Consider the following 21,947-nt stretch of genomic DNA (forward strand, 5'->3'; position numbering starts at 1 on the left):
CAAAAGGTATCATTCCAAACCCAGCCTGCCCATGGTTTCAACATATTTTCTCACTTAACCTGCTAATGAGGGGCAAAATGAGTAACGTGTTTTACTTATCCTCTTGAGCCAAGAGTGCACCTTCCTGGGCAAATGGGTATAATAACGGAATAGGACAGAGTAAAGGAGTAGGGCAAGCGGGGTGTGAAAATCATGGCTGGCTTCTAACTATATATAGACCAAGCTCAAGTTGTTGTGTTAGATCTATGTGTGCACGTCCCTCTACCGAGTTTAATTATAGCCTATCTTTCAAGGACCGCCAGCTGGCCAACGTTCTGCAAATAAAAATCATTTTATCAACTGGATTATACCCAGTTTGATAATCATATGGCTTATTTTAATCAGCTCTTCCCCTAAAGTGCTAGGTTTCTAGATGGGCCATTCAGCGAAGGCTCTTCTAGCCCCGCTCATCTGGCTAGCCCAGCACCTGCACCTGCTTCGGCTGACCTAAAGGGAGTTCCACAGTTTGTGTCAGTCTCCTTTGGAGCAGATAACTGTGACCGAAGAGTCTGAACAAAAGAAGCAGATGTCAGAAATTTGGAGAGAAACTGAGGGCTAACATTTTACTCTGGCTCAGCTCTAAGAAATTGACCTGTGGGTCTTCCCGATGAGGTACTTACATCACTAGCGAGTTCGTTGGCTTTCTTGGCGTTCTGATAAGCTGGGGTGATCATGGCGGGGAAGCTGCCTTTTCCTCTGTGCTCCTCATATTCCTCCAAGTAACCCTGCTGGGCCAATCGAAAACTTCCATCAGTGATGCTCCCCTCCCTGGATGGCGGTGGGGGGGACTAGCAATGATACCTCCTAGAGCCTGTTGCCGTAGACGTCCACCCACACTGGTCCCTCCAGGGCCCAGCAATACCATGTGGTGGCTAAGGTGGTGGACTTGGTGGTCAGGTCTACTTACTGGTCCCTGGCACACAGCACGAAATACATGGTAACTATCATCATTATCACCTTCATCATTTCCACCAGATAAACATGGACATTCTACAAATCTCCATGAGTACATGGAGTACTCGTGTCCTATCTGACACCTGGGAGGTCCCTATGTCTTCCAGTAATCTCAGATGCTGCCTTTCTTGGGCCCGTTAACAGATCTCTGCAGAGAAACTCATTAACATGCAAGATGCCATTTCCCCAGCAATGTATGTTAATTTGCCAAGAAGAGCATTATATAACTATTTGAATTTTTGTATTTGGGGTGAAAGGCTCTAAATGGGACTAAAGGTATATTCCAGACTATTATAATCTGGGCCTGTTTCTTCCTTCCTCTTCCCCACACCATGCGCCGACTCCCACGAAAGCAAACCTCCCCCATGGAACCATCATGACGTTCACTGGCATAAACCTTTCCTGGCAGTGGGATATACTTCAAGACCCTGTCGGACGCCACCCTCTCTCTCGGGAGCTCCTCCCTCATTCCCAGTCCTGCCCCAGGCAGAATCAGCTGCTTCCTCATCTGTGTTCCCACAAATGCGAAACTACCTCATGTGCCCCCTGGGGCTCATGACTCCCTCCACCTCCTGCCTCCTCCAAGACAAAGGCCTGCCCTGCTTCTGTACCAGGGTCAGAGTCTGGCACGCACATCTTCTTAAAATTTTTTAATGTGTATTTTTGAGAGACAGAGACAGAGACAGAGCACGAGTCGGGGAGGGGCAGAGAGAGAGGGGGACACAGAATCTGAAGCAGGCTCCAGGCTCCGAGCTGTCAGCACAGAGCCCGACGTGGGGCTCGAACCCACGAACTGTGAGATCACGACCTGAGCCCAAGTCGGACGCTCAACCGACGGAACCACCCAGACGCCCCATGGCACACACATTTTCTTAAATAAGACAGCTGGGTCAAATTAGAAAATCCAGGCTTCCTTTTTATCCAATAGTGACAACTGTTCGGTCCCAGTGCTCTTTTATGTTTGGATGCCAGAATGTTTGGGGCCAAACGCAATAAGTAAAAAAAGTTAAGCTTAAAACAAAAAGAAGAAGAAAGGCTCTCGAATTCTTTGGTAATCCCCTCTTCCCCATTCTGCTCTATGGTGTAGGTTTGGTTTGCAGCTTTAGTTTAACTTCTCTGCTTATGTGTATCTATGTCGGGGGTGTAAATCTTTTAGTGAGGTACTCAATCCTACTGGGGAATTGACTGGTTACCAACAATACGTGGATGATATGACACAGTCCATTAACCTAAAAAAACAGTTACTCGTTGAAAAGAAGAATGAATTGTATGGCATTTTAGGCACTACAGATATTTATAGTTTATCTGACTGTCTGTCCGCTTCTCTCTCACTCCCTCCTACTCATGCCTGGCGGGTCCCGCTATATCACACAAGGAAATGCCACCCAAGACTGATCCTCTCAACAGTTGCTGGCGGTGCTATTAAACGACACCCACTTTGATTCTTAGATTTGTTATGACCGTGACCAGAAACTTCAGCCAAGAAAATAACTATGACACTATGAGGTTACATCTCATCGATGTGCATAGATACGTCTAGACACGCTCATGTACTGGCAGATAGCTCTGTCCACATTTAGAGCAAAATATTTTTTGCCAAATATAGGAACCAAATATTTCTTAAAAGTGATTTTTTAAAGTTGTCTTGAGCCTTCTATAAAATATACTTAAAACATGAAACCAAGAAAGACATAATTTCATTGGGTTTAAAGCACGGAGACCATTTAATTAACTTATGGAATTCAATAAAAGGGACTTCTTAATTCAAAACTAAACATTTGCAAAGGGGTCACAATCTATTTTCACACACATCCCAAGTCTTCCGTGAGTGTCTCCCCAATATGAAGAGATGTTTTATTTTTCTAAAGAGAAATAAGTTGTTTCCTTTCATAAATGATGTATGTCGCATAAATCACGTATGTTGTAGAGTCTAGCCACTGACCAAAAATTCAAACAACATTCCAATTAATTTTTAAAAAATCAACTAAGCCCACTGAATGGCATCTTCCAGAACACACATGGCCGTCCAATACCCTTTACTTACAATGGTGAAAAAATAATGTTCCCTTTCTCTCCTACACCTGTTTAGCACCAGAAAATACAGAGGGACATACAAATAAAAATGAGCTTCTAATTATCATCTCAGCCTACCCCTATACCCCATCAATAAGTAGTTCATGTGAGAAGTGAAACTGGGGAAAAGATACACATCCTCTGGCATATTGCTTTATCCAGTAACCTCAATAAGACATGTACTTTCTAAGAAATGAGTCCTGCTATTCAGTGAAGTGCCCAATAGTTTTTGAGACGTGTATTTGGATCCCTTTCACACTTCTACAGGGATGAGTTAAAATTAGCCAGTCTTAGGCCTTGGGACCATTCTTGAATAAATAGGTGAGAATGCTTTACTCTTGCCAAATCAACCATATTGGTATAGGTTCTTTATTTTAAAAAAGAAAAGGAAAAGCATTGAGAAACTGTTTTTCCTTCGTGCATCAGGTTGAGCCCTGTGTCATTATTTGTGGTTGCTGTCTGGCTGGGAAAATCCACCTCTCATAAATAGGGCAACATAAACCACAGCCCAACCCCGGATTAAACGGTCATCGGTGTGTCGCAGGCTAGTGGGCTGCTGACCGGAGAACTGACCGTCAGAAAGCAAGTGATGTATCACATACCTGGCCATACTGGTCCATACATTCCCTTGACGATGCACCTGCAGCTCCAGCAGCTGGACTAGCCACGCCCTTCATTTCTCTTTGATATTGTTGATGGTACCTCACCTAAACGAAGGCAAAGGGCAAACCTGGTGAATTTAACCTTCTGTGCACAGAAGCCAGGGGAGTAAAACCAAGTGTTTTGTGGAATGTTTGGGTTTTTTTTTTTTCCTGCGTGGGTCCAGGGAGTGTGTCTTAGACATAAAAGTGCCAGATCATCGTCTTGGTAAAACGGCTTCAGAGTTCTGAAGGAGAGCTACTTCCTGGACCACGGTGCACGCAAAAGCAGACAGGAAGTTGTACTCGCCAGGTCCAGGTAACTTCCCGCTTCCTCCCCTAACATGAAAACACTGCCGCGGACACTCACATCACTCGCCAGCTCATTGGCTCTCTTGGCTATCTGATAAGCAGGGGTGATCATAGCAGGAAAACTGCCTTTCCCTCTCTGCTGTTCATAGGCTTCTGTGTATCTCACCTGGCAAATGAAAAAAAAGAAAATGAATCTCATGCCACAGTCCCAGTATCTAGCATGCAACCTGATGAGGGGTTGCATAACTCCCTCCATGTCTCCCTTTGGCATCATCATTGGCTTACAGCTTGATGGACCACACGCGTCTTATTTGCCTTCTTTCTTCCCCAAACCCAGCACAATGCCTGGTGCGCGGAGACATTCAATACAGAATTCAACACCTACTTATGAAGCACCTACTGTGTGCCAGGTGGTGGGGATGGGCGGAGCAGTAAGGCTTCTGCCCTCAAGGAGCCACCAGTCGAGTTTGGGAGACAAAAGGGGCTTCTCCACCAAAGGCAAGTGGGAACCACTCATTAAGCTGAACATGGATTTGTGCTTAAACTTCCCACTCAGAAGAAGACTAAGTTCTTGGTCTTGTTATGCTAAGGAGCAACTGGGCTGTGAAAAGGCAAACGGTAGAAATTCTTTAGAAGTTTACATTCTATAATTTGCAGGGACAAGGGCAGAATTTTTTCAGATTAATCACATACACCTGATTTGTTACTGATACTATCTAAGTTTTCTCTCTGAGAAAGAGTTTTCACAAGGTCTGTGCTAGCTGACCTATCTGACTTGGCCATCCTTGACCTCAGAAAGTTCTTCCTGGCTCCCACATGGGACTGAGAGGCCTCCTACGTACTTCCTCCCTCCACCTCCAAGGAAGGAAGGAATAGAGACTCTTAAAGGAGAATCACAGGGTCTTGGCCTCCATCATTTCTTACATCGCTTTGAAGCTGTCCCCCTGCCTTGGCCCGTAGCAACTCAGGGGTATCCGCCACCGTGGAGAATGTGGAGATACGTTCATCATGCCCTCTCTTGTATTCCACCTGATGAAGAGACAGCAGAGAGTCAAGGTCATACCCACCAGCCTTTGTGAGGACCTTTCCTTGCAGCTGTCCTGAAGCTATTCCATCGGGCTACACTCGACACAAGCCCATGGCAAGTTTTTAGGGCTTGCTTTATAAGCTCCTCTTTAAAAAGCACCAATGCTCACGTGTCAAGTCCAAGAGAGTGCCAGGAACTAAACATCAACAAATACTAACTCACTTCCTCTCCATAACAATCACATGAGGCAGGGCTACTATTTTCCCCATTTTACAAATGAGCAGCCGAGGAACAGAGAGGCTTAGTAATTTTCTCATGGTCACACAGCTAGTAAGTGAGACAGCCAGGATTCAAATCCTAGCATTCTGGCTCCAAAAATCTGACCTCTTAGCCAACAAGCTTTGCTCTTCTTCAGGCGGATCTGCCATCCACTTCATAAAAATCAGTATCTGAAATGCTAAAGCGACCTCGAGAAATTGTTCGGTCCAGTCTCTGGGGAGGCAACCTGGTCTATTCTCCATTTGGCCAATGTGGCCCAATCCAGGCACAGAAGACAACGGGCAAGGAAAAGATGAGGACACAGCTGTCTCCATAATACCACACTAATGACTCCTACTGTCCATAAGCACTCTCTTGGTGGTTTTTACCCGAATCCCAGAGGCTCACTGGTGACAAAAATTAGCATAACCTATGGTGAACCGGCACTAGGGCACTCACTTGGCTGGCCAGCTGGTTGGCTTTCTTGGCTCTTTGATAGGCAGGTGTGATCATGGCTGGGAAACTCCCCTTGCCCCTCTGTTGCTCATAGTCTTCTGTATATTCCTGCTGGTCAGAACCAATGTCAGCACGAGATTCAGAACGATACGAGGTGAGAACAAGTAAAACTGCCACGGAAAGCACCATCAGAACCAATGCTGCTGGATTTATGAGGTAGTTGAAAAACACTTCGATCACCTGCGGTAAGCCTGATGATGTCATTCCATTGGCGATTTGAGTAACACTGTCAACACTGAAGAAATCATGTTTCCCAGGTCAAGGGGCTTCCCCTTCAATGCTTACATCGAATTCTATGGAACCTGATACAACCCAAGGGGACCCAAAGAGAACACAACCCCTTTGACCCAATGGCTGGTATGCTAATGCAGCGGTTAATGTGCGGGAGACTCTTCCGTAACTTGTCCACGAGAATTAGTTCCATAGCATCGAGAACTAAACATTAGTTTTCCCTTCTAACTTTTTGAGTACTTCCGATGATTAGCCTTCCTAATGACACCGGGCACCACAGCATTTGTGTTTCTGTTTTCTTTCTATCTGCTGAAGGCTGAGTCACCAAAGACTAATGATAGTGTCCAAAGTGGTTTCTTCAAAGGTAAGTGCCCTGGGTGTGTGGAGGGGCTAGAAGTGTGCAAATCATTAAGGACTTGCATAATCTGGGCCAACATTGCCTTTTCTACATGAAAATCTACTGAAATCTCTCTTACAGTGTTGGGGGGCGGGACAGAAGTCCAAAACGGGTGATCAGGGCTGGTCCGTCCTGAAGGCTTTAGAGGAGACTCCATTTCTTTACCTTTTCCAGCTTCTAGAGGCCACTGGCACCCTTCATGTGTGGCGCCACATGGCTTTGACCTCTGCTTCCGTTATCACCTCACCTTGTCTCTGATTCTGACCCTTTCGCCTCCTTCCTTATAGGGACCCTTGTGGTTACACTGGGTCCGCCCCTAATCATCTAGGGTAATCTTCCTATCTCAAGATCTTTAGCTTAGTCACATCTGCGAAGTCCCCTTGGCCATATAAGGTTAACAGATACACAGTTCCAGGGATTGGCACATGGTAACCTCTGGGGGAGGGGTCAGTAGTCTGTCTACCACAATCTTAAGATAAAGAAACGATCAAACTAATTGCAAGAGTAATGTCTAGGGCCCTTACCTCACCAAGAGACTTTCGGGCCTCAACCATCCTTACGATTTCAGGATCTGGCAGAGCTCCTGGGCACCAACCACTCCCTTCCCCATATCCGGTCCAGTAGCCTCTCTATAAAGGAAACACGCAAATGCATAAGCACACACCCTACACGTTGGTTGGTGAGACCTACCCCATCCTCCCAGCATGCTCACATACACTGTTAACATAAGAGAAATTCTCTAAAGGCTATAAATTCCTATTGGCATATGGTGGGTCTCAGCTAACAAAAATGTTCACTTTTTTCACCTAGAAAATAACCTAATATCCTAAAAAGTTGAACTTTCTCAGATTCACTTATATCATAGAAGGGTTCTAAATATAACTTAATATTTCTTTGCTCATCTTTGTACCCGGATTGAGCAGTGGGGAGTCGCTATGGAGGGGCAACGTGAGATTAACCAGCATTATTCAGACACACTGCAAAAACCTACTACCTGTCATGTGCCTGATCTCGGGATAAGCAATTAACATTGGGAACAGAAAAGCAAAAAAAAGGAAAAAAGGGAAGACAGTTCTTTATGTAGACATCTGTGGCCTATCTAGGGAGATAAAACCAACATACAAAATAGGTAGTGATTAGAAAATGTTTGTGTGCTTAAATGTACCGTGTTGGTGATAAACACAAGGTTTTAAGAAGCAGCCTACATGAGATGGGCCCCACTCTTGGCAGGAAGATGGAATCTGAGCTGAACCTTCAACGCTGAGGCCAGTTAACAGGGGCGAAGAGAGGAAGACGGACAACCATTCTAGAAGGTTGGGATTTTCATCAGTTTTGTTCACTGATGAACAGCCTGGAACTGTTCTAACAGCCTAGAACAGTGCCTGGCACATAATTGACTCAGTAAGTATTTGTTGAATACATTCCCAGGGTGGAGACTACCAGGAACAAAAGCATGAAGGCAATGACAGGCTTCATATGAAAGACCATGAGGAGGTGAATCTGATTGGAACTGTGGGGAAGAAATGGGGAACCAAGTGGGCTGGACGTGGGGCAAACCAGAGATCTGGAAAGACAGAAGTTCAATTTATAAAGGAGAAAGCCAAAGAATGGTTAAATAATTCATTAAAGATCCCTCAATAAGTGGCAGTAGTCTTATCCAAATGGAAGTACTAAGAAATGAATTACATGTTGTAGATGAGTAAAGTCTGAAAGAATACCCACAAGACTGTGAACAACAGGTACGTCTACGGAGGGACTGACTGGCGATGGTGAACAAGGGGTTAACTTTGTACGTTGGATTTTTTTTTTTTTGCAACGAGGAAAATGCAAGTATCACATGTATAATTAAAAGTAAATGGCTGAGGGGCACCTGGGTGGCTGAGTCGTTCGAGCGTTCGACCTCAGCTCAGGTCATGATCTTGCAGTTCGTGAGTTCGAGCCCTGAGTCGGGTTCTGCGCTGACAGTTCAGAGCCTGGAGCCTGCTTCGGATTCTGTGTCTCCCTCTCTCTCTCTCTGCCCCTCCCATGCTCATGCTCATGCTCATGCTCATGCTCTGTCTGTCTGTCTCTCTCTCTCTCTCTCAAAAATAAATAAACATTAAAAATTGTTTTTAAAAGTAAATTGATGAGGAATTTTGAAAGAAGACTCTCCATAGAGAGTGAGCATAAATTCTCAGGTGGTAGAAAGGGTAAGTTAGGGCTACCCAAGAAGTGATGTGTGACCAATGTCACTCGACAGGAGATGATGTGGATCAGAGCAGGGAGAGTGAAATGCAGGGAAAGGGTGGAGCTGACAGAAACACGGTGGTTGGAAGCAACAAACTGACTAGTGAGTTTGGACTGGGAGCAGATGTGGTAGACATGACCCCATGGCCTGTTGATGGATGTCCTCTGTAGACAGCCGCGATCACAAACTGGGTGAATGAAAGCCTAATCAATTCCTCTAGAAGTAAAAATAAAGGTGCATCTCAGGGCGCCTGGGTGGCCCAGTGCGTTAAGTGTCCGACTCTTGATTTCCACTCAGATCATGATCTCCCAGTTCGTAGGATCAGGCCCCACGTTGGGCTCCATGCTGACCGTGCGGAGCCTGCTGGGATTCTCTCTCTCCCTCTCTCTCTGCCCCTCCCCAGCGCGTGCACACACGTACATGCTCTCTCAAAATTAAATAAACATTCAAAAATAATAATAATGCATCTCATTCGCAGAGCGTGCCGTTCTTTTCCCTTCTTCCAGACCCCTTCATACCTCTTCTCTCACCTCGTTCACCAGGGGTTGCCTGTTAGCTGCATCTGCCCCATCCCTGGATTTCATGTCCCAGTGAAAAACCGATTTAAACCGTTCGCTATCATCCTGGTCGTCCACCTGCACAATGAAGACGTTGTCAGTAACGCGGTGATGTTTTCATCAGAGAAGAGAAGGAAAATAAGAAATCTGGAGTTAAGTCGGAGGGATTTCTCTAAATCTCGCCCACAAAGCATCGTAAGTGGATGGCAACACGCACTGTATCACTGTGGCTTCCCCTGTGCCACCAGCCAGGTGGCTTGTGCACAGCACCTGTCGTGTGCAAAGCCCTATTTCGCAGTGCAATTAAAAAGACTGAAAGTCCCTATGAACGTCTCACACAACACCAAGTATGCAGGTTAGAGTAACGTCAGAAACACTAGACACGAGACTAGTGGCTCTTAACTTCAGTCTGTGCAACAGTCACCCAGGGAGCTTGTTAAAACGTTGGCTCCCCAGATTCATGTACACGTTCTCCTACGCTTTATCATTTTACCTTTGTTATCTTGATCTTGACCTATAATACACCTGAAGTTAATTTTTGTGTATGGGTGTGAAGTAGGGACCCAGGTTCATTTTTTTTCCACACAAATATCCAAATAATCCCATGGCCTTTTATTAAAAGATCGTCCTCGGGGCACCTGCGTGGCTCAGTCGGTTAGGTGTCAGGCTCTTGATCTCGGCTCCGGTCATGATCTCACAGTTCGTGAGATCAAGCCCCAAATTGGGCTCTGCAGCTGACAGTGCGGAGCCTTCTTGGGATCCTCTCTGTGCCCCTCCCCGGCTCTCGCGTGTGTGCCCTCCGTCTCTCAAAATAAACTTTAAAAAAGAAAAAAAAGGTTGTCCTTGCTACACCGACTTCCAGTGGTAGGTTCGTTATAAATTCAAGTGACCACATATGTGCAGCCCTATTTCTGGACCTTGGATTGTATTCCGCTAGTCTGTCTCTTCTTATGCCAATACTACACCAAGTTGATTACAACTACTTTTGTAGTAAGTCTTGAAATCTCGTGGCTGAAGTTCTTCGATTTTGTTCTTCAGGATTTCTTGGCTATTCTAGAACCTTTGTGCGTTCAGGTCAATTTTAGAATCCTTTCATCAAAAAAAATCCTTTTTTTCTACAAAAACCACCAGGATTTCGACTGGGATTGCACCGAACGTGTAGATCACCTTGGGCAGAACCGACGTCTCAACAGTATCTTCACAGCCTCGGGAGGGGCAAAGATTTCTTACGGAGAACCTAAGCGGGACTAACCATAAAAGGAAAACTCGAAAGGTCTTAGGTCCAAACCCAGATATCGTAATTTATGACGTCTAAAGGGAGCCCAGAAATCTGCAATTTTAACAAGCTGAAGTGTAAATCGTTAATTTTGCAGATGAAGAAAGAAACGGAAAGGAAAGAAATGACCTTACTAAAATCATCCAATGGGTAATCAGAGCCAGGTTTAGAAGGTGGGAATTCTATTTCCATATTAAGAGCACTTTCTTTCATGGACTTTCTAGGCTTGCTACTGCCTAGTGCAGCTCCAATACGTGTATCTGTAAATATATAAATTGAGAGCATGTTCCCTGTTTCTTCCCTGGATTTTGAGAAACTACCACAAACATCCCGTGAATGTAAGGCAGGGGTTCCGCACGGCAGCGCTACCGGTATCTGGGGCCAGGTATCTCTTTTTTGTGGGGACTGCCTTGTGCATTGCAGGATGGTTAGTGGCATACCTGCTCCTTACCCATCGGATGCCAACAGTACCCTTCTCTGACAGCTCTGACACTCTAAACGGTCCACAGGCATCACAAATGTCCCCCGAGGGGTAAAACTGCCCTCCTTGAGAGCCACTGACATAAGGAATCAGAATCGTGTGACCAAGATAGACAGAGAGCCTTATCTGCCGTCCTCCACCCACAGGACAAATCCATCACCGGGGAGTGCCTGCTTCTCAGGAGACTTTTCATGAGATTCCAGATCATTCTAAGGAAGTAGGAAGAGGAAAAAGGCCATAGGTGTCACCAGTGAGGTAAGGAAGCATTAAGAGCTAAAGTCTACTCTCTGAATAAAAGAGAATCTAGATGTTTTATTCTCCTAAAAATCCCATTCACGCCTGCCAAACAGGAAATGGTGTCTCAAACGTTTATTTATTTATTTTTAAAAGGGAGGCATTTAGGAAGCACAAAAATGTCAACCTGCTCCAAATGCCTACTCAAAATCTTTACTTTCCTCCTTCATCACCATCACGCCGGCACCCCTTTTGTTCTTTTTTTTCTTTTAGCACATGTACAACGAATTTGGTTTTTATTCAGCGGGCAAAGTCTCTCAGAGATGCAAGAGGGTAAGAAAGTAATCCATCCCACTTCCCAAGGTGGCTATTAGGTCCGGGGCCCAGAAGGGACACTGCTGTCCCTCTGAAATTTTCGCTGGTGGGGAAGCAGGAGAAAGTGACCTCAGCAGGCAATTACTGGGCATAACACACATACACACACACATGCACACGCGCACGTGCACATATGCACGCACACACACACACACACCACGCACACGCAGATATACAGAGACGTACACATGCACACACACACACCGCTCACACATACACACAGGCACACACATACACGCACACGCACATACGTGTACACACGCATCACATACACATGTGTGTATGCCCGTGCACGATTCACACATACATACACACGTACATACACTCCCCACACGCACACATACATCTTTATACACAGACACACATATTCGCACAGATGTAAACGAACGCGCACACACAGGCATCCTGGGAAGTTCACAGACGTCCTGCCTGTGCCTGGAAACCGAACCAGCGATAATCTCCCTTCAGATCCGTCCTGTCACACACAGTTAAAACAAAATGAATCCACCTCCGCCTCAAAGAAAGGTAATACCGTGTGACCTGTGGTAGGATTGTAAGGCAGGGACGTGCCAGTTAAGAGCCAGCGCCGTGTGGAAAAATAAAGATATCACGGTTCTTTCTGTAGACAGTGCAATACGTACAAAGAGCACTCTGATGTGCAACCACTTCTCCTTGCATTTAGTCTGCCGCACTCTGGCTATACCACTTCAGAAACGTCTGGACGTTTGTAAACGTAAACAAGTCCCTTCTTCCTTCCGGACAGTTTGTTCCCCTCTAGGTACGCAACGCTAGGCCAATGGAGCTGTTTAAGATACGGGTTCTAAAGTCAGACAGAACCTGGATTTGTACCCACTCAACTAGCTGGGTAAAACCGCCCAAGTCACTCAACCTCTCTGAGCCTCAGCCTCCCCGCCTGCAAGATGATAATATCACAGGGGATTCTTGTGAAAAAAACAAAACAAACAAAAAAGGTAAGACGGATAAAGAGCCTAGAAGAATGTGTGGCACTGTTTCAGCAGGAGCAACGCTCCGTATTTAATGTAGTTTTGTGGAGCTGCCCTTAGCCATGAAGAGATGAAAACAAGATCCTCCGAGAATTAACCCTCTCGGCCATCTAGGATTGCTTGCGAATTCTTCGAGATCAGGCATGTGTGAGCCACTCTGCACCTCAGGTTCCTCAGCAGAAGGGGATGATGATCGTACTTACTTTGTCAGATTGTGGCGTGTACTAAATGAATTAAATGACTGTGGAGTAAATGTTATCTAAGCCTGCTAAGAAATAAGCTCAGCAGAAGGGGATTAGTTCCTCAGCAGAAGGGGATGATGATCGTACTTACTTTGTCAGATTGTGGCGTGTACTAAATGAATTAAATGACTGTGGAGTAAATGTTATCTAAGCCTGCTAAGAAATAAGCTCACAATCAGTGCAAAGCATTTAGTGAAATAAGCCACGTGGCAGTGGGCATCGGGGAGGTTCCATCTAACACAGGTCTTCCTGCGGAGAAGGGGAGCCTGCCCAGGCAGGAGAGGCAGTATGAGGTGAGGGGACATGCGGAGGGCAGATCACAGACAGTCTTCCCCGTCATGTGCAAGTTTCTAATTTTAGAAAGTTGCCAGCTCCATCCCGCAGAGCAACTTCTGTGGGGCAGGGGGAAAGAAGTTAAATGAGTCATCGTCTTAGTAAACGCGAAGGGTCAGGTCAATAGCCGGCTCTCTGACAAAACCCCATTGTCGGTTTCTCAAAAGAGGTTGGCTTGTCAACACGGCTTGTCTATGCATGTCTATGCCAACATGGCTTCCAAATCAAAGCCTCTTTGACCTGCTGCTATCCCAAGGGGAAAGAGAGGCTGCTAGCAATTGTTAAGAACTACTGAATCTCGAAAGATTTAAGAGTGTGGAGTTAGAAGTTTACTGTTTTCTTTTTCTTTCTTTAAATTTTTTTCTTTTTATTAATTTATGTATCCACTTATTTTGAGAAAGAGAGAGTGAGAGAGCATGAGTGGGGGAAGGGCAGAGAGAGAGAGAGAGAGAGAGAGAGAGAGAGGATCCCAAGAAAGCTCTGCAATGTCAGTGCAGATCCCAACACTGGGCTCAATATGACGAATGGTGAGATCATGACCTGAGCCAAAATCAAGAGTCTGATGCTCAACTGACTGAGTCACCCAGGCGCCCCTAATTTTCTATACCAAAATAATCAGGGGAAAAAATAAGGAAAGGCTCTTATAATATTTTCCAACTCTATAAACTTCATTTTACATATTAGGCACCTAGTGCGTACAGGGCCTATCGGGTAAACCACCATCAGAGTGAACAGACTGGCAGACAGAGAAAGATTACAAATACCTTGGATATTCAAGCTAGATTATCTTGGGTATTGGCCCCTATAGTGTGTAAGGCAAATAGCAACACTCGTTACTTAAATGCGCTTTGCACACGTAAGTGAAGAAAATGAGCAGGTTCAATGTCGACACAGACACTTAAAAACCTGAGTTAATTAAAAAAGTTTCTTTAAAGGCTATTTTGAAATTCAAAATTAAGTAACTTACCCCATGGATGGCTTCTGGAGTCTTCCTCATATTTAGATTTAATGGAGTATGATAGACACTTGTGAAAGTGTTGTTCTTGGGGTTATGGCTAGAAAAAAATATATATAAACCAGAATTAGAAATGTATTTTATCCAAGATGATTGAGTGACTATTCTTAAAGGTAGTCGTTTTTTACATTCATAAATATACAACTTAATAATGAAGTTCACGATTTTCCAAGCAAGGCCTTAAAGAAAGAAAAATTAAATCAAATAAATTCAATATATAGAACGTACAAAAATTTCAACTAGAAAATGACCACTTAAAAAATTTTCTGAAAAAAAACCAGAAATGGATTCTGGAATTATTTCAAAGAAAAAAATTAAAGCTTTATAGGTATATCTGTGATAATTACACTGTTCTGCACAGTATTTAATAATTCGATATGTGGTTACAGTGGATAGATTTACCATTTTACTGTAAGAAATTTGAAATTTTCAACTTTCTGTCCTTTGCATAAAATCCTGCCTTAGGGCTCGTCAATGATTCTATGTAAATGAAAACCTTGGGGAAGATGATTTTTGGATTTAACTCTGGACTGTGTGATTTGAAGCTCTGGTTGGCTCCTCGTTAAAAAATAAACAAAACCCAAGAGGTGGTGGGGCAGGGCATCAAACACTTACGCGTGACAGTACGGCTTTTTCTGGTGACTCACAAAGTTATTAACCGATAGCATCATCTTGCAAACTTCACAGTGAAAACATGCTTTATGCCATATCTAGAAATTGTACAGAAAAGATTTAGCAGAAATACCTTTTTTTTCCCAGACTCAGGATTCTTGTACATTTCCAGGTAAAAACTCATCTTTAAAGATAATATGGTAATAAGCACACATGTACACATACACACAAATACAACATTACATAAATGAATAACCTTTTCAAGGCAACACAGAAGACAGATAGAAATGGGTAGAACTGAAGAAAGGTGAGAAATACATTTTTTGGATGGTTCAAAAACAACCACACATCCATACGTGAGAAGATAAATTTCCCGTATTGGTAAATTTATCTCCGCAGGCCAAAACATGTCTACTGACCTGATCTAGACAACTGATCTTCTCAGCAGGATAAACTCCATACCCACACCTAGAACAAGCTTGCACATTCATCGTGATGTCCGAAGAGAGCAGACAAAAAGAGGCAACAGGCAAGAAATCCAAGGAACAGTCCCAGGCTAGCTGTTCAAGTCTCCCAAAATCCTGACCACCGTCAAAACCTTGTGGACACCTTGCTCATTCAAAATCCAACTTCCACTTTCCTTTGCTGACCTTCTAGTTTGAAGTCAGCAGCTGGATGGTTTTTAAAGCTGCCACTTACTCAAGGGGCTATTTTGCGACTGGCTTAGCACGCATGCGTCTGGGAAATGAGCTGGAGGTATTTCTAGCTGACGTGCTTCTCTAAATAGAAAAATGAACTCACAACAGCATCATGTTTATGTGGGTGACCAAATCCTCGTGTGTGATTAGGCAGCATGTAGTAGTTTAACACTAACTGTGATCATAACCCAAGAAAAGAATACAAAGAGATAGGCCACACACTCATCCAATGATCAAATTAGAAAAGCTTGCTCTATGAGGCCTGTGACTAAAGCAGAGAGGCCAGTTCCCAAAAATATAAGAAACAAAACAGGATTGATTCACTCCATGGGAGGGGTAAACACCGTATCTGAATTTTAGCTTTATCTATTAAAAATGTTTATAATAGGGCGCCTGGCTGGCTCAGTCAGTGAGGTCCGACTTTGGCTCAAGTCATGATTTCACGATTCTTGGGTTCTAGCCCCGCGTTGGGCCCTCTGCTGACAGCTCAGAGCCTGAAGCCTGCTTCGGATTCTGTGTCTCCTTCTCTCTGCCCCTCCCTCACTTGTGCGCGCTCTCTCAACCTCTCTCTCTCTCTCTCTCTCTCTCTCAAAAATAAACTTTTTTAAAAAAAAAATTTCTTTTTTAACGTTTATTTATTTTTGAGACAGAGAGAGACAGAGCATGAGCAGGGGAGGGTCAGAGAGAGAGGGAGACACAGAATCCGAAACAGGCTCCAGGCTCTGAGCTGTCAGCACAGAGCCCGACGCGGGGCTCGAACTCACGGACCGTGAGATCATGACCTGAGCCAAAGTCGGCCGCTCAACCGACTGAGCCACCCAGGCGCCCCCAAAAATAAACTTTTTTTAAAAATCTAAAAAAATAAAAATAAAAAAGATGTTCACAACTGTGAGGCTGAAAACTGATTAGGATAAGAACACACTAGACCTCTCAGTGTTTTGGTCTCTGTACGTTATCCTAGATCGTTCCAAGAAGGTCTGTTTATTCTCTTCCTTCCCAGGCCTGAAGTGGGGCAGCTTAAAGACGAACCCTCTCTTCCTGGCTTCATGAAGCCCCTCCGTCACCTTCAGTGTCCACCTCCATGTCACCTTAAAACAGACCTTCTAGAAACAGCTTCCAAAAGATGGCACCTCACCTGTTTCCACCCCTCACCTGACCACTTTCTATGGCCCTTACCCTGCTTTATGTGCTTCATTGAAGTTAACCACCACTGGACATCTTGAATATCAGAATCTCTGCATTTTAAAATTTTCTGTCTCCAGGGCACCCGAGTGGCTTAGTGGGTTGAGCATCCGACTTCGGCTCAGGTCATGATCTCACGGTTCCTGAGTTCTAGCCCCACATCGGGCTCGCAGCTGTCAGCACAGAGCCCGCTTCGGATCCTCTGCCCGCCCCCCTCCCCCGGCCCCTCCCCCGCTCACACTCTCTCTTTCAAAAATAAAGAAAACGTTTTGAAAATAAATAAATAATAAAACAGAATAAAATAAAATTATCTGTCTCCTCCATCAAAATACAAGTTCCTTCAAAACAGGATCCCTGGTTCTTGTCATTTCTTTCCCTAGTGCCTGGAACAAGGCCTGACACAGAAAAGATGTTCAGTTAAGTACTGAGCTGGGGAGGGGGAGTAGGTTGCAGAGCAAGTGGGGAAAAAGCAGAAAGCAGCATTCACACGACACGAAGGAGGGGCTGCAGCCCGGGGTTCCCACAGATAGATAGCGGGGCCCAAGGCTGCTCTCTCAGCAGGAAGGGGACCCCGAGCAGGGACCCCAGGCTCCGGAAGGCTCCCACGCTGAAAGTTGGTGCAGGACTTGAAGTGTTCCCAGAACATTCTGCTCTTTAACAGGCTTCTCAAGCTTTTCCTGGGCGGCTGGGTGCGAGCCCCAGTAATCACTGAGAAAGGACTCTGCCGCAACCCAGAGGGATGAGGAATTACAGTCAGATTCCACGTAAGGTAAAAGCCACTTACCACTTCTCTAATGGGTGACCTAGCCGCTGCGGTTTGAGGTCGCCCTTGTGAAAACAACAATTAACAGAATGAAGACGTTGAATTGGATTTGTACCTTTACCTCTGCTTCTAAAAGGCATTTATTAGGGATTGGAAGTCACGAGGAGAAACAAGCCCAGTGAACTAGAATTGGACACCTTAAGGAACTCGGGTGACCGCTCACTGCTGGAGCGAGATCCACAGGCTCCCATCTACTTGACAGGCACTGTGCGCGGTCGCTCCTTTGTCCATCCCACCCTGCTCACTTCCGGTAGAGCCCTCCCCCCACCTTGCCACAGTGACTACCTAAGCCACCCATCTAAGCCGTAGCCAAGGAGCACACGACACTCGTGTGGCCTTCGGGATTCGTTCAGACGTGTCTCAGCCTGGGTTCCCCGCAAAACAGAACATGAGGCAAAGGCTTATGTCCAAGGACTTTATTTAGAAATGTAGTGCCAGGGAGAAGAAAAGAGGCGGGAAATGGTGGTGCAGTTGGGGAGGGGGTCAATATGAAGGTTCACTCTCAAAGGAGCCACTGCCTGATATGAGGTGCACTGGACAGCTCGATCGCCCTCTTCCAAGAGGCTACATAAACAACTTCTAATCAGGAACATCTGCTACAGGAAGGAAGGGGGAAGAATAGACCTCTTGGCCCTTGTCTCCCATTGGTGGGAGTCCCACTGGGTGTTAACTTCCCTACGCGTCCATGCTGTGTATATGCCCGTGGCATCCCCCAGCATCTTATGCTTCAACGGCGACAGGGGAAAAGAGCAAAGACAACAGAAGGCCAAAGACACTGTTGGTCGTGCCCCCATGAAGATGGCCAGAGCCCACACAGAGCTACTTGCCAGTGCTGAGGCTGGACCAACCCAAGCAGGCAGAGGTCCTGAGACAGGTGAGGCTGCGTGGATCTAAAGTGGCTCCTGGGGCGCCTGGGCGGCTCAGCTGGTTGAATGTCTGACTTCAGCTCAGGCCATGATTTCACCGTTCATGAGTTCGAGCCCTGAATCCGGCTCTCTGCTGTTGGTACCAAGCTTTGGATCCTCTGTCTCTCTCTCTCTCTCTCTCTCTGCCTTTCCCCTCCTCTCAAAAATAAACACTAAATAAATAAGTAAATAAATAAATAAATAAAGTGGCTCCTGAGAGGTGTCCGATACGCCGTCCAATCAGCAGAGAGTCCGAGACTTGGGCTTGGTTGTGGTGAGCCAGAGCCAGGCCATGGAGAATCTTCTGGGTCCTCGATTTGGATGCTTTTGCCAACACTGCCCCACGTTTCTTTGGCTTTTTTTTTTTTTTGAAGTCCTGACTCATAGGGACATTGTGATCAGTGAAAAACTCCACATTTCGTTTCAAACGAATCGCTATCATGTTCAGTCTGTGGATAACTGACCTTCTTTATGAACTTAAACGGAGCACTTGTTTATCTCTTCAATTTCGTCCTGTTGATGGAAGCCCCGTTGCTTCAGCAGGTCAAGATCTTTTTGTACCTTGGTTCTGTCATCCAGAAGATGAGGTCATTCTTCCTAGCTCGGAGTCATTTCCAGTGCCCCCCCCAGGGCCACGGACGTGAGACGGTTTTGAAGTCACAGGGAGATGACAAATTCAGAGGGAGGAGAAAGCTCCCGACCCTTCGTTCTGTCCCTGTCACTTTGCTTAGACTGGAATTGTCCCTCCCTCACTGGGGGGTGCATGTCTACCTTAGTTTACGTTCTCCCAAAAGCAGATCTTGAGGGGAGGACTTGGTAGTTCATTTGGGGAGTGGTTCCACGAGGCAGGAGGGTGGGAGTGAGCCACAGAAAGAAGAGCCAATGAAGTCAAATACGTGATTCTGAGCTAATTACCACAGCGCACGGCCTATAGTCCGTAAAGTAACGTGACGTAACATAACAACGTAGCAAGCCGCTACCCCTGCTCTGAGCTGAGACAGACAGTCCCCCACCTTCTCCTCACCCCGGGAGGCTGAGATCCAAATCTTGTTGAAGAGAGTGTGGTCGTGACTCACTAGATGACAGAGAAGTCACTGTCAATGCCGTGCTGGTAGAACTTGCTAGACATCTGGCCCCTAGAACTTCCTGGAAATCGACTCTCTAGGTTCATAGGGAGGTATCTCAAAACCATGTGAGGGAGTGCCAGGGTTGTAGGATGCTGCCGGCTGGTAGGCAGAGCAGTAGCTGGGCACCAGGGAAGTTGGGTGCGCCACAGAAACCCGAGAAGCCTCTGTAAGAGCCTGATTTTCCAGGAGCACACCAGAGACACTGGTTTTCCTCTTGTAATCTCTGTCCAGCACCCCCTACAGGCAAAGCATAACATGGCAGGGGGAGGGAAGCAAGGAAAACTACATAAAGGGCCCAGGTTAATTTTTACGGAACAGACAAAAAGGGTGGATGCAGAGCTCAGAGACAATTAACTGGTAATAGGTTCAACACGAATTCCCCCTTTCAGGGAATTCTGCCTAAGCCCAGAGTTTCCCACTCTTCCCCTCCACCACCCCCCGTTGAAGGAGGCTGCCGGTGCCTCAGCCAGAGTTTGGGTTTGGGCTTGTGACTCTTAAGACATTTCTGGGCATTTCTGTTAAACAAGGGATATCCTTCAATGGAGTCCTGTACAAAGTCATAGCCTGGCCTGAGCTGTGCTGTGAAGAATTGGAGAAACATCACTGGTGGCATCCTTTGGGGGTCCTGTGCTCAGCAGGATGAGGAGGGGGATTAAGGAGCTCGCCAGGGCAAGAGGAGAGGGCCAGAGGGAAGGGCCGAAGGGACCAGTCCAGGAGCACCCAGGAGTCTAGCCCTGAGGAAACCATTTGAGTAATGGGAGTTTGGGGACTTTTCTGGAAGGAGGAGGAAGACTTCCATGCTAATCATGTGAGTATGGAAAGGAAGCAGAAGACAATGGCATGGGCCAAGGCTGGAGAGACACAAGAAATACAGTTAGAATGTCACTTGGATCTAAAGTCTCAGTAAAACTATTGTAGAGAGAAAAGTTCAAAATTATTTCTTCTCTTCCATATCTCCATCATTTTACTTGTTAATACTGGGAAAATCCAGCCTCAGAGCAATATCTTTGGGGTTCCCCATGCCAGCCCACACTAAAGAACTGAAAAAAGAAAGTTTTCCTTCAAACCATCTTTCTTAGCCAGCAATGAATTCCTACGTGCAATACAAATATACATTTGCATGATATAACTTATGGTAGAGACTTCTTGAGGATGGAAAATTCATTATTTTTCTAGGCAACCTGATCCTGGTTCTGCCGCTAGGAAGGGTGTGGAAAACTCTTCTGAGCCTCAGATTCTTTATCTATAAAATGAGCAGAGGGAGTAGTAGTTAAGGTCCCTTCCAAATCTAACATTGTGTTTCACTCTATCTCCTGAATAACCTGCAAAAAATTTAAATTTATAAATTAAATTAGAAAGCAACCAATTTTCCTTACTGGTAGTTTTCATTTCTCAAAGGATTCACAACCGAATTCCTCTAAAAAAGCAAATTATCTTAGTGCCTACAAGGACTTAGTTTATCCCCAACATTTTGGAAACATGGATGTTATATAAACTGCCTTAGCCTGTTCGGGCTGCTGTAACAACATACTACAGACTGAATAGCTTATAAACAGCAGAACTTATTTCACCCGGTCCTGGAGGCTAGAAGTCCAAGATCACGGTGCCTGCATGGTGGGGTTCTCCCGAGACCCCCTCTTTGGGGATGCAGTCTGCAACTTCCGTCTGTGTCCTCACCGGGTGGAAGGGGCTAGAAAGCTCTGTCAGGCCTTTTTTTTTTTTTTTTTTTTATAAGGGCACTAATCCCACTCACCAGGGTTCCACCCTCAAGACTTAAGCACTTCCCAAAATCATACCCAACTTCTAATACCATCACGCTGAGCATCAAGTTCCAACATTCGACCTTGGGGGCCGTGGGCACAAATTTCCAGCCTATATAACACAGCCATATTGGAAACAGTGTGACTGTTTAAAACATTCGGGAATTTGGGATTTTTGCAGCAGTCAGTAAATTCCAGCCATGCCCTGACACTTACCTGGAGCCAGTCCTTCCTAGACCAAGAAAGCGTCCTTACCTGGTGAGATTCTAGAGACGGTTACTTTAGTCTCGGGCCCAGGGTAAAGCCAGCAAACAAAACGACAAGATGTGGTTCTTGCCTGATCTCACGCCACGACGGTTTCCTTTCACTCAAGGTGGTTGAAAGTTCTTCAAAAGCAATTATTTCTGGCACAGGTAGAAGTGTAACTTCTCACACATGCACACCTCAGTGTGACCCGTTAATTAGTCGCTTCCCCGAGCGGGCTTGGAGACAGAGGCACAGGAGGCGCCGGCTGGAGGCCCAAGGGTGAAGAGGCCAGTGTGTGTGTTGCGCGTGTGCATCCGCGCACGTGTGCGGGGCGCAGGGGCAGGAGTGAGGTGGGATCCAGGAGAGCGCACGGTTCCTCCCACGTTCGACTAAGTCACGGCCACA

At 45.7% G+C, this 21,947-nt stretch overlaps 1 protein-coding gene and 1 long non-coding RNA gene across 12 annotated transcripts in view; both read right to left on the reverse strand.

The window, feature by feature from the left end:
• NRAP (nebulin related anchoring protein) overlaps positions 1–15,474 on the reverse strand; it is a 70,782-nt gene extending 55,308 nt beyond the window's left edge. For 5 of the 11 annotated variants that reach the window (XM_058697830.1, XM_058697834.1, XM_058697831.1 and 2 more), the window contains exons 1-10: positions 15,221–15,474; positions 14,805–14,899; positions 14,142–14,229; positions 9,191–9,307; positions 6,970–7,074; positions 5,761–5,868; positions 4,941–5,045; positions 4,075–4,182; positions 3,669–3,773; positions 660–767 (exon numbers count right to left, since the gene is read on the reverse strand). In XM_058697830.1, coding sequence (XP_058553813.1) covers positions 660–767; positions 3,669–3,773; positions 4,075–4,182; positions 4,941–5,045; positions 5,761–5,868; positions 6,970–7,074; positions 9,191–9,307; positions 14,142–14,229; positions 14,805–14,899; positions 15,221–15,292 — 1,011 coding nt within the window. In that variant the 5' untranslated portion in view covers positions 15,293–15,474. The remainder of the gene's footprint in view (positions 1–659; positions 768–3,668; positions 3,774–4,074; positions 4,183–4,940; positions 5,046–5,760; positions 5,869–6,969; positions 7,075–9,190; positions 9,308–14,141; positions 14,230–14,804; positions 14,900–15,220) is intronic. The other 6 variants (XM_058697832.1, XM_058697833.1, XM_058697829.1 and 3 more) reach the window with 4 other exon arrangements.
• A 2,431-nt stretch (positions 15,475–17,905) lies between these two features.
• LOC131493397 (uncharacterized) lies at positions 17,906–21,893 on the reverse strand. Its single transcript, XR_009252623.1, has 2 exons — positions 21,552–21,893; positions 17,906–20,779 (listed from the first exon to the last, which is right to left on the reverse strand). It is a non-coding gene; the product is annotated as an uncharacterized LOC131493397 (long non-coding RNA).
• Between the last annotated feature and the right edge of the window lie 54 nt (positions 21,894–21,947).

Source organism: Neofelis nebulosa, chromosome 13 (genome assembly GCF_028018385.1).
Source record: "Neofelis nebulosa isolate mNeoNeb1 chromosome 13, mNeoNeb1.pri, whole genome shotgun sequence".
Lineage (NCBI taxonomy): Eukaryota > Metazoa > Chordata > Mammalia > Carnivora > Felidae > Neofelis > Neofelis nebulosa.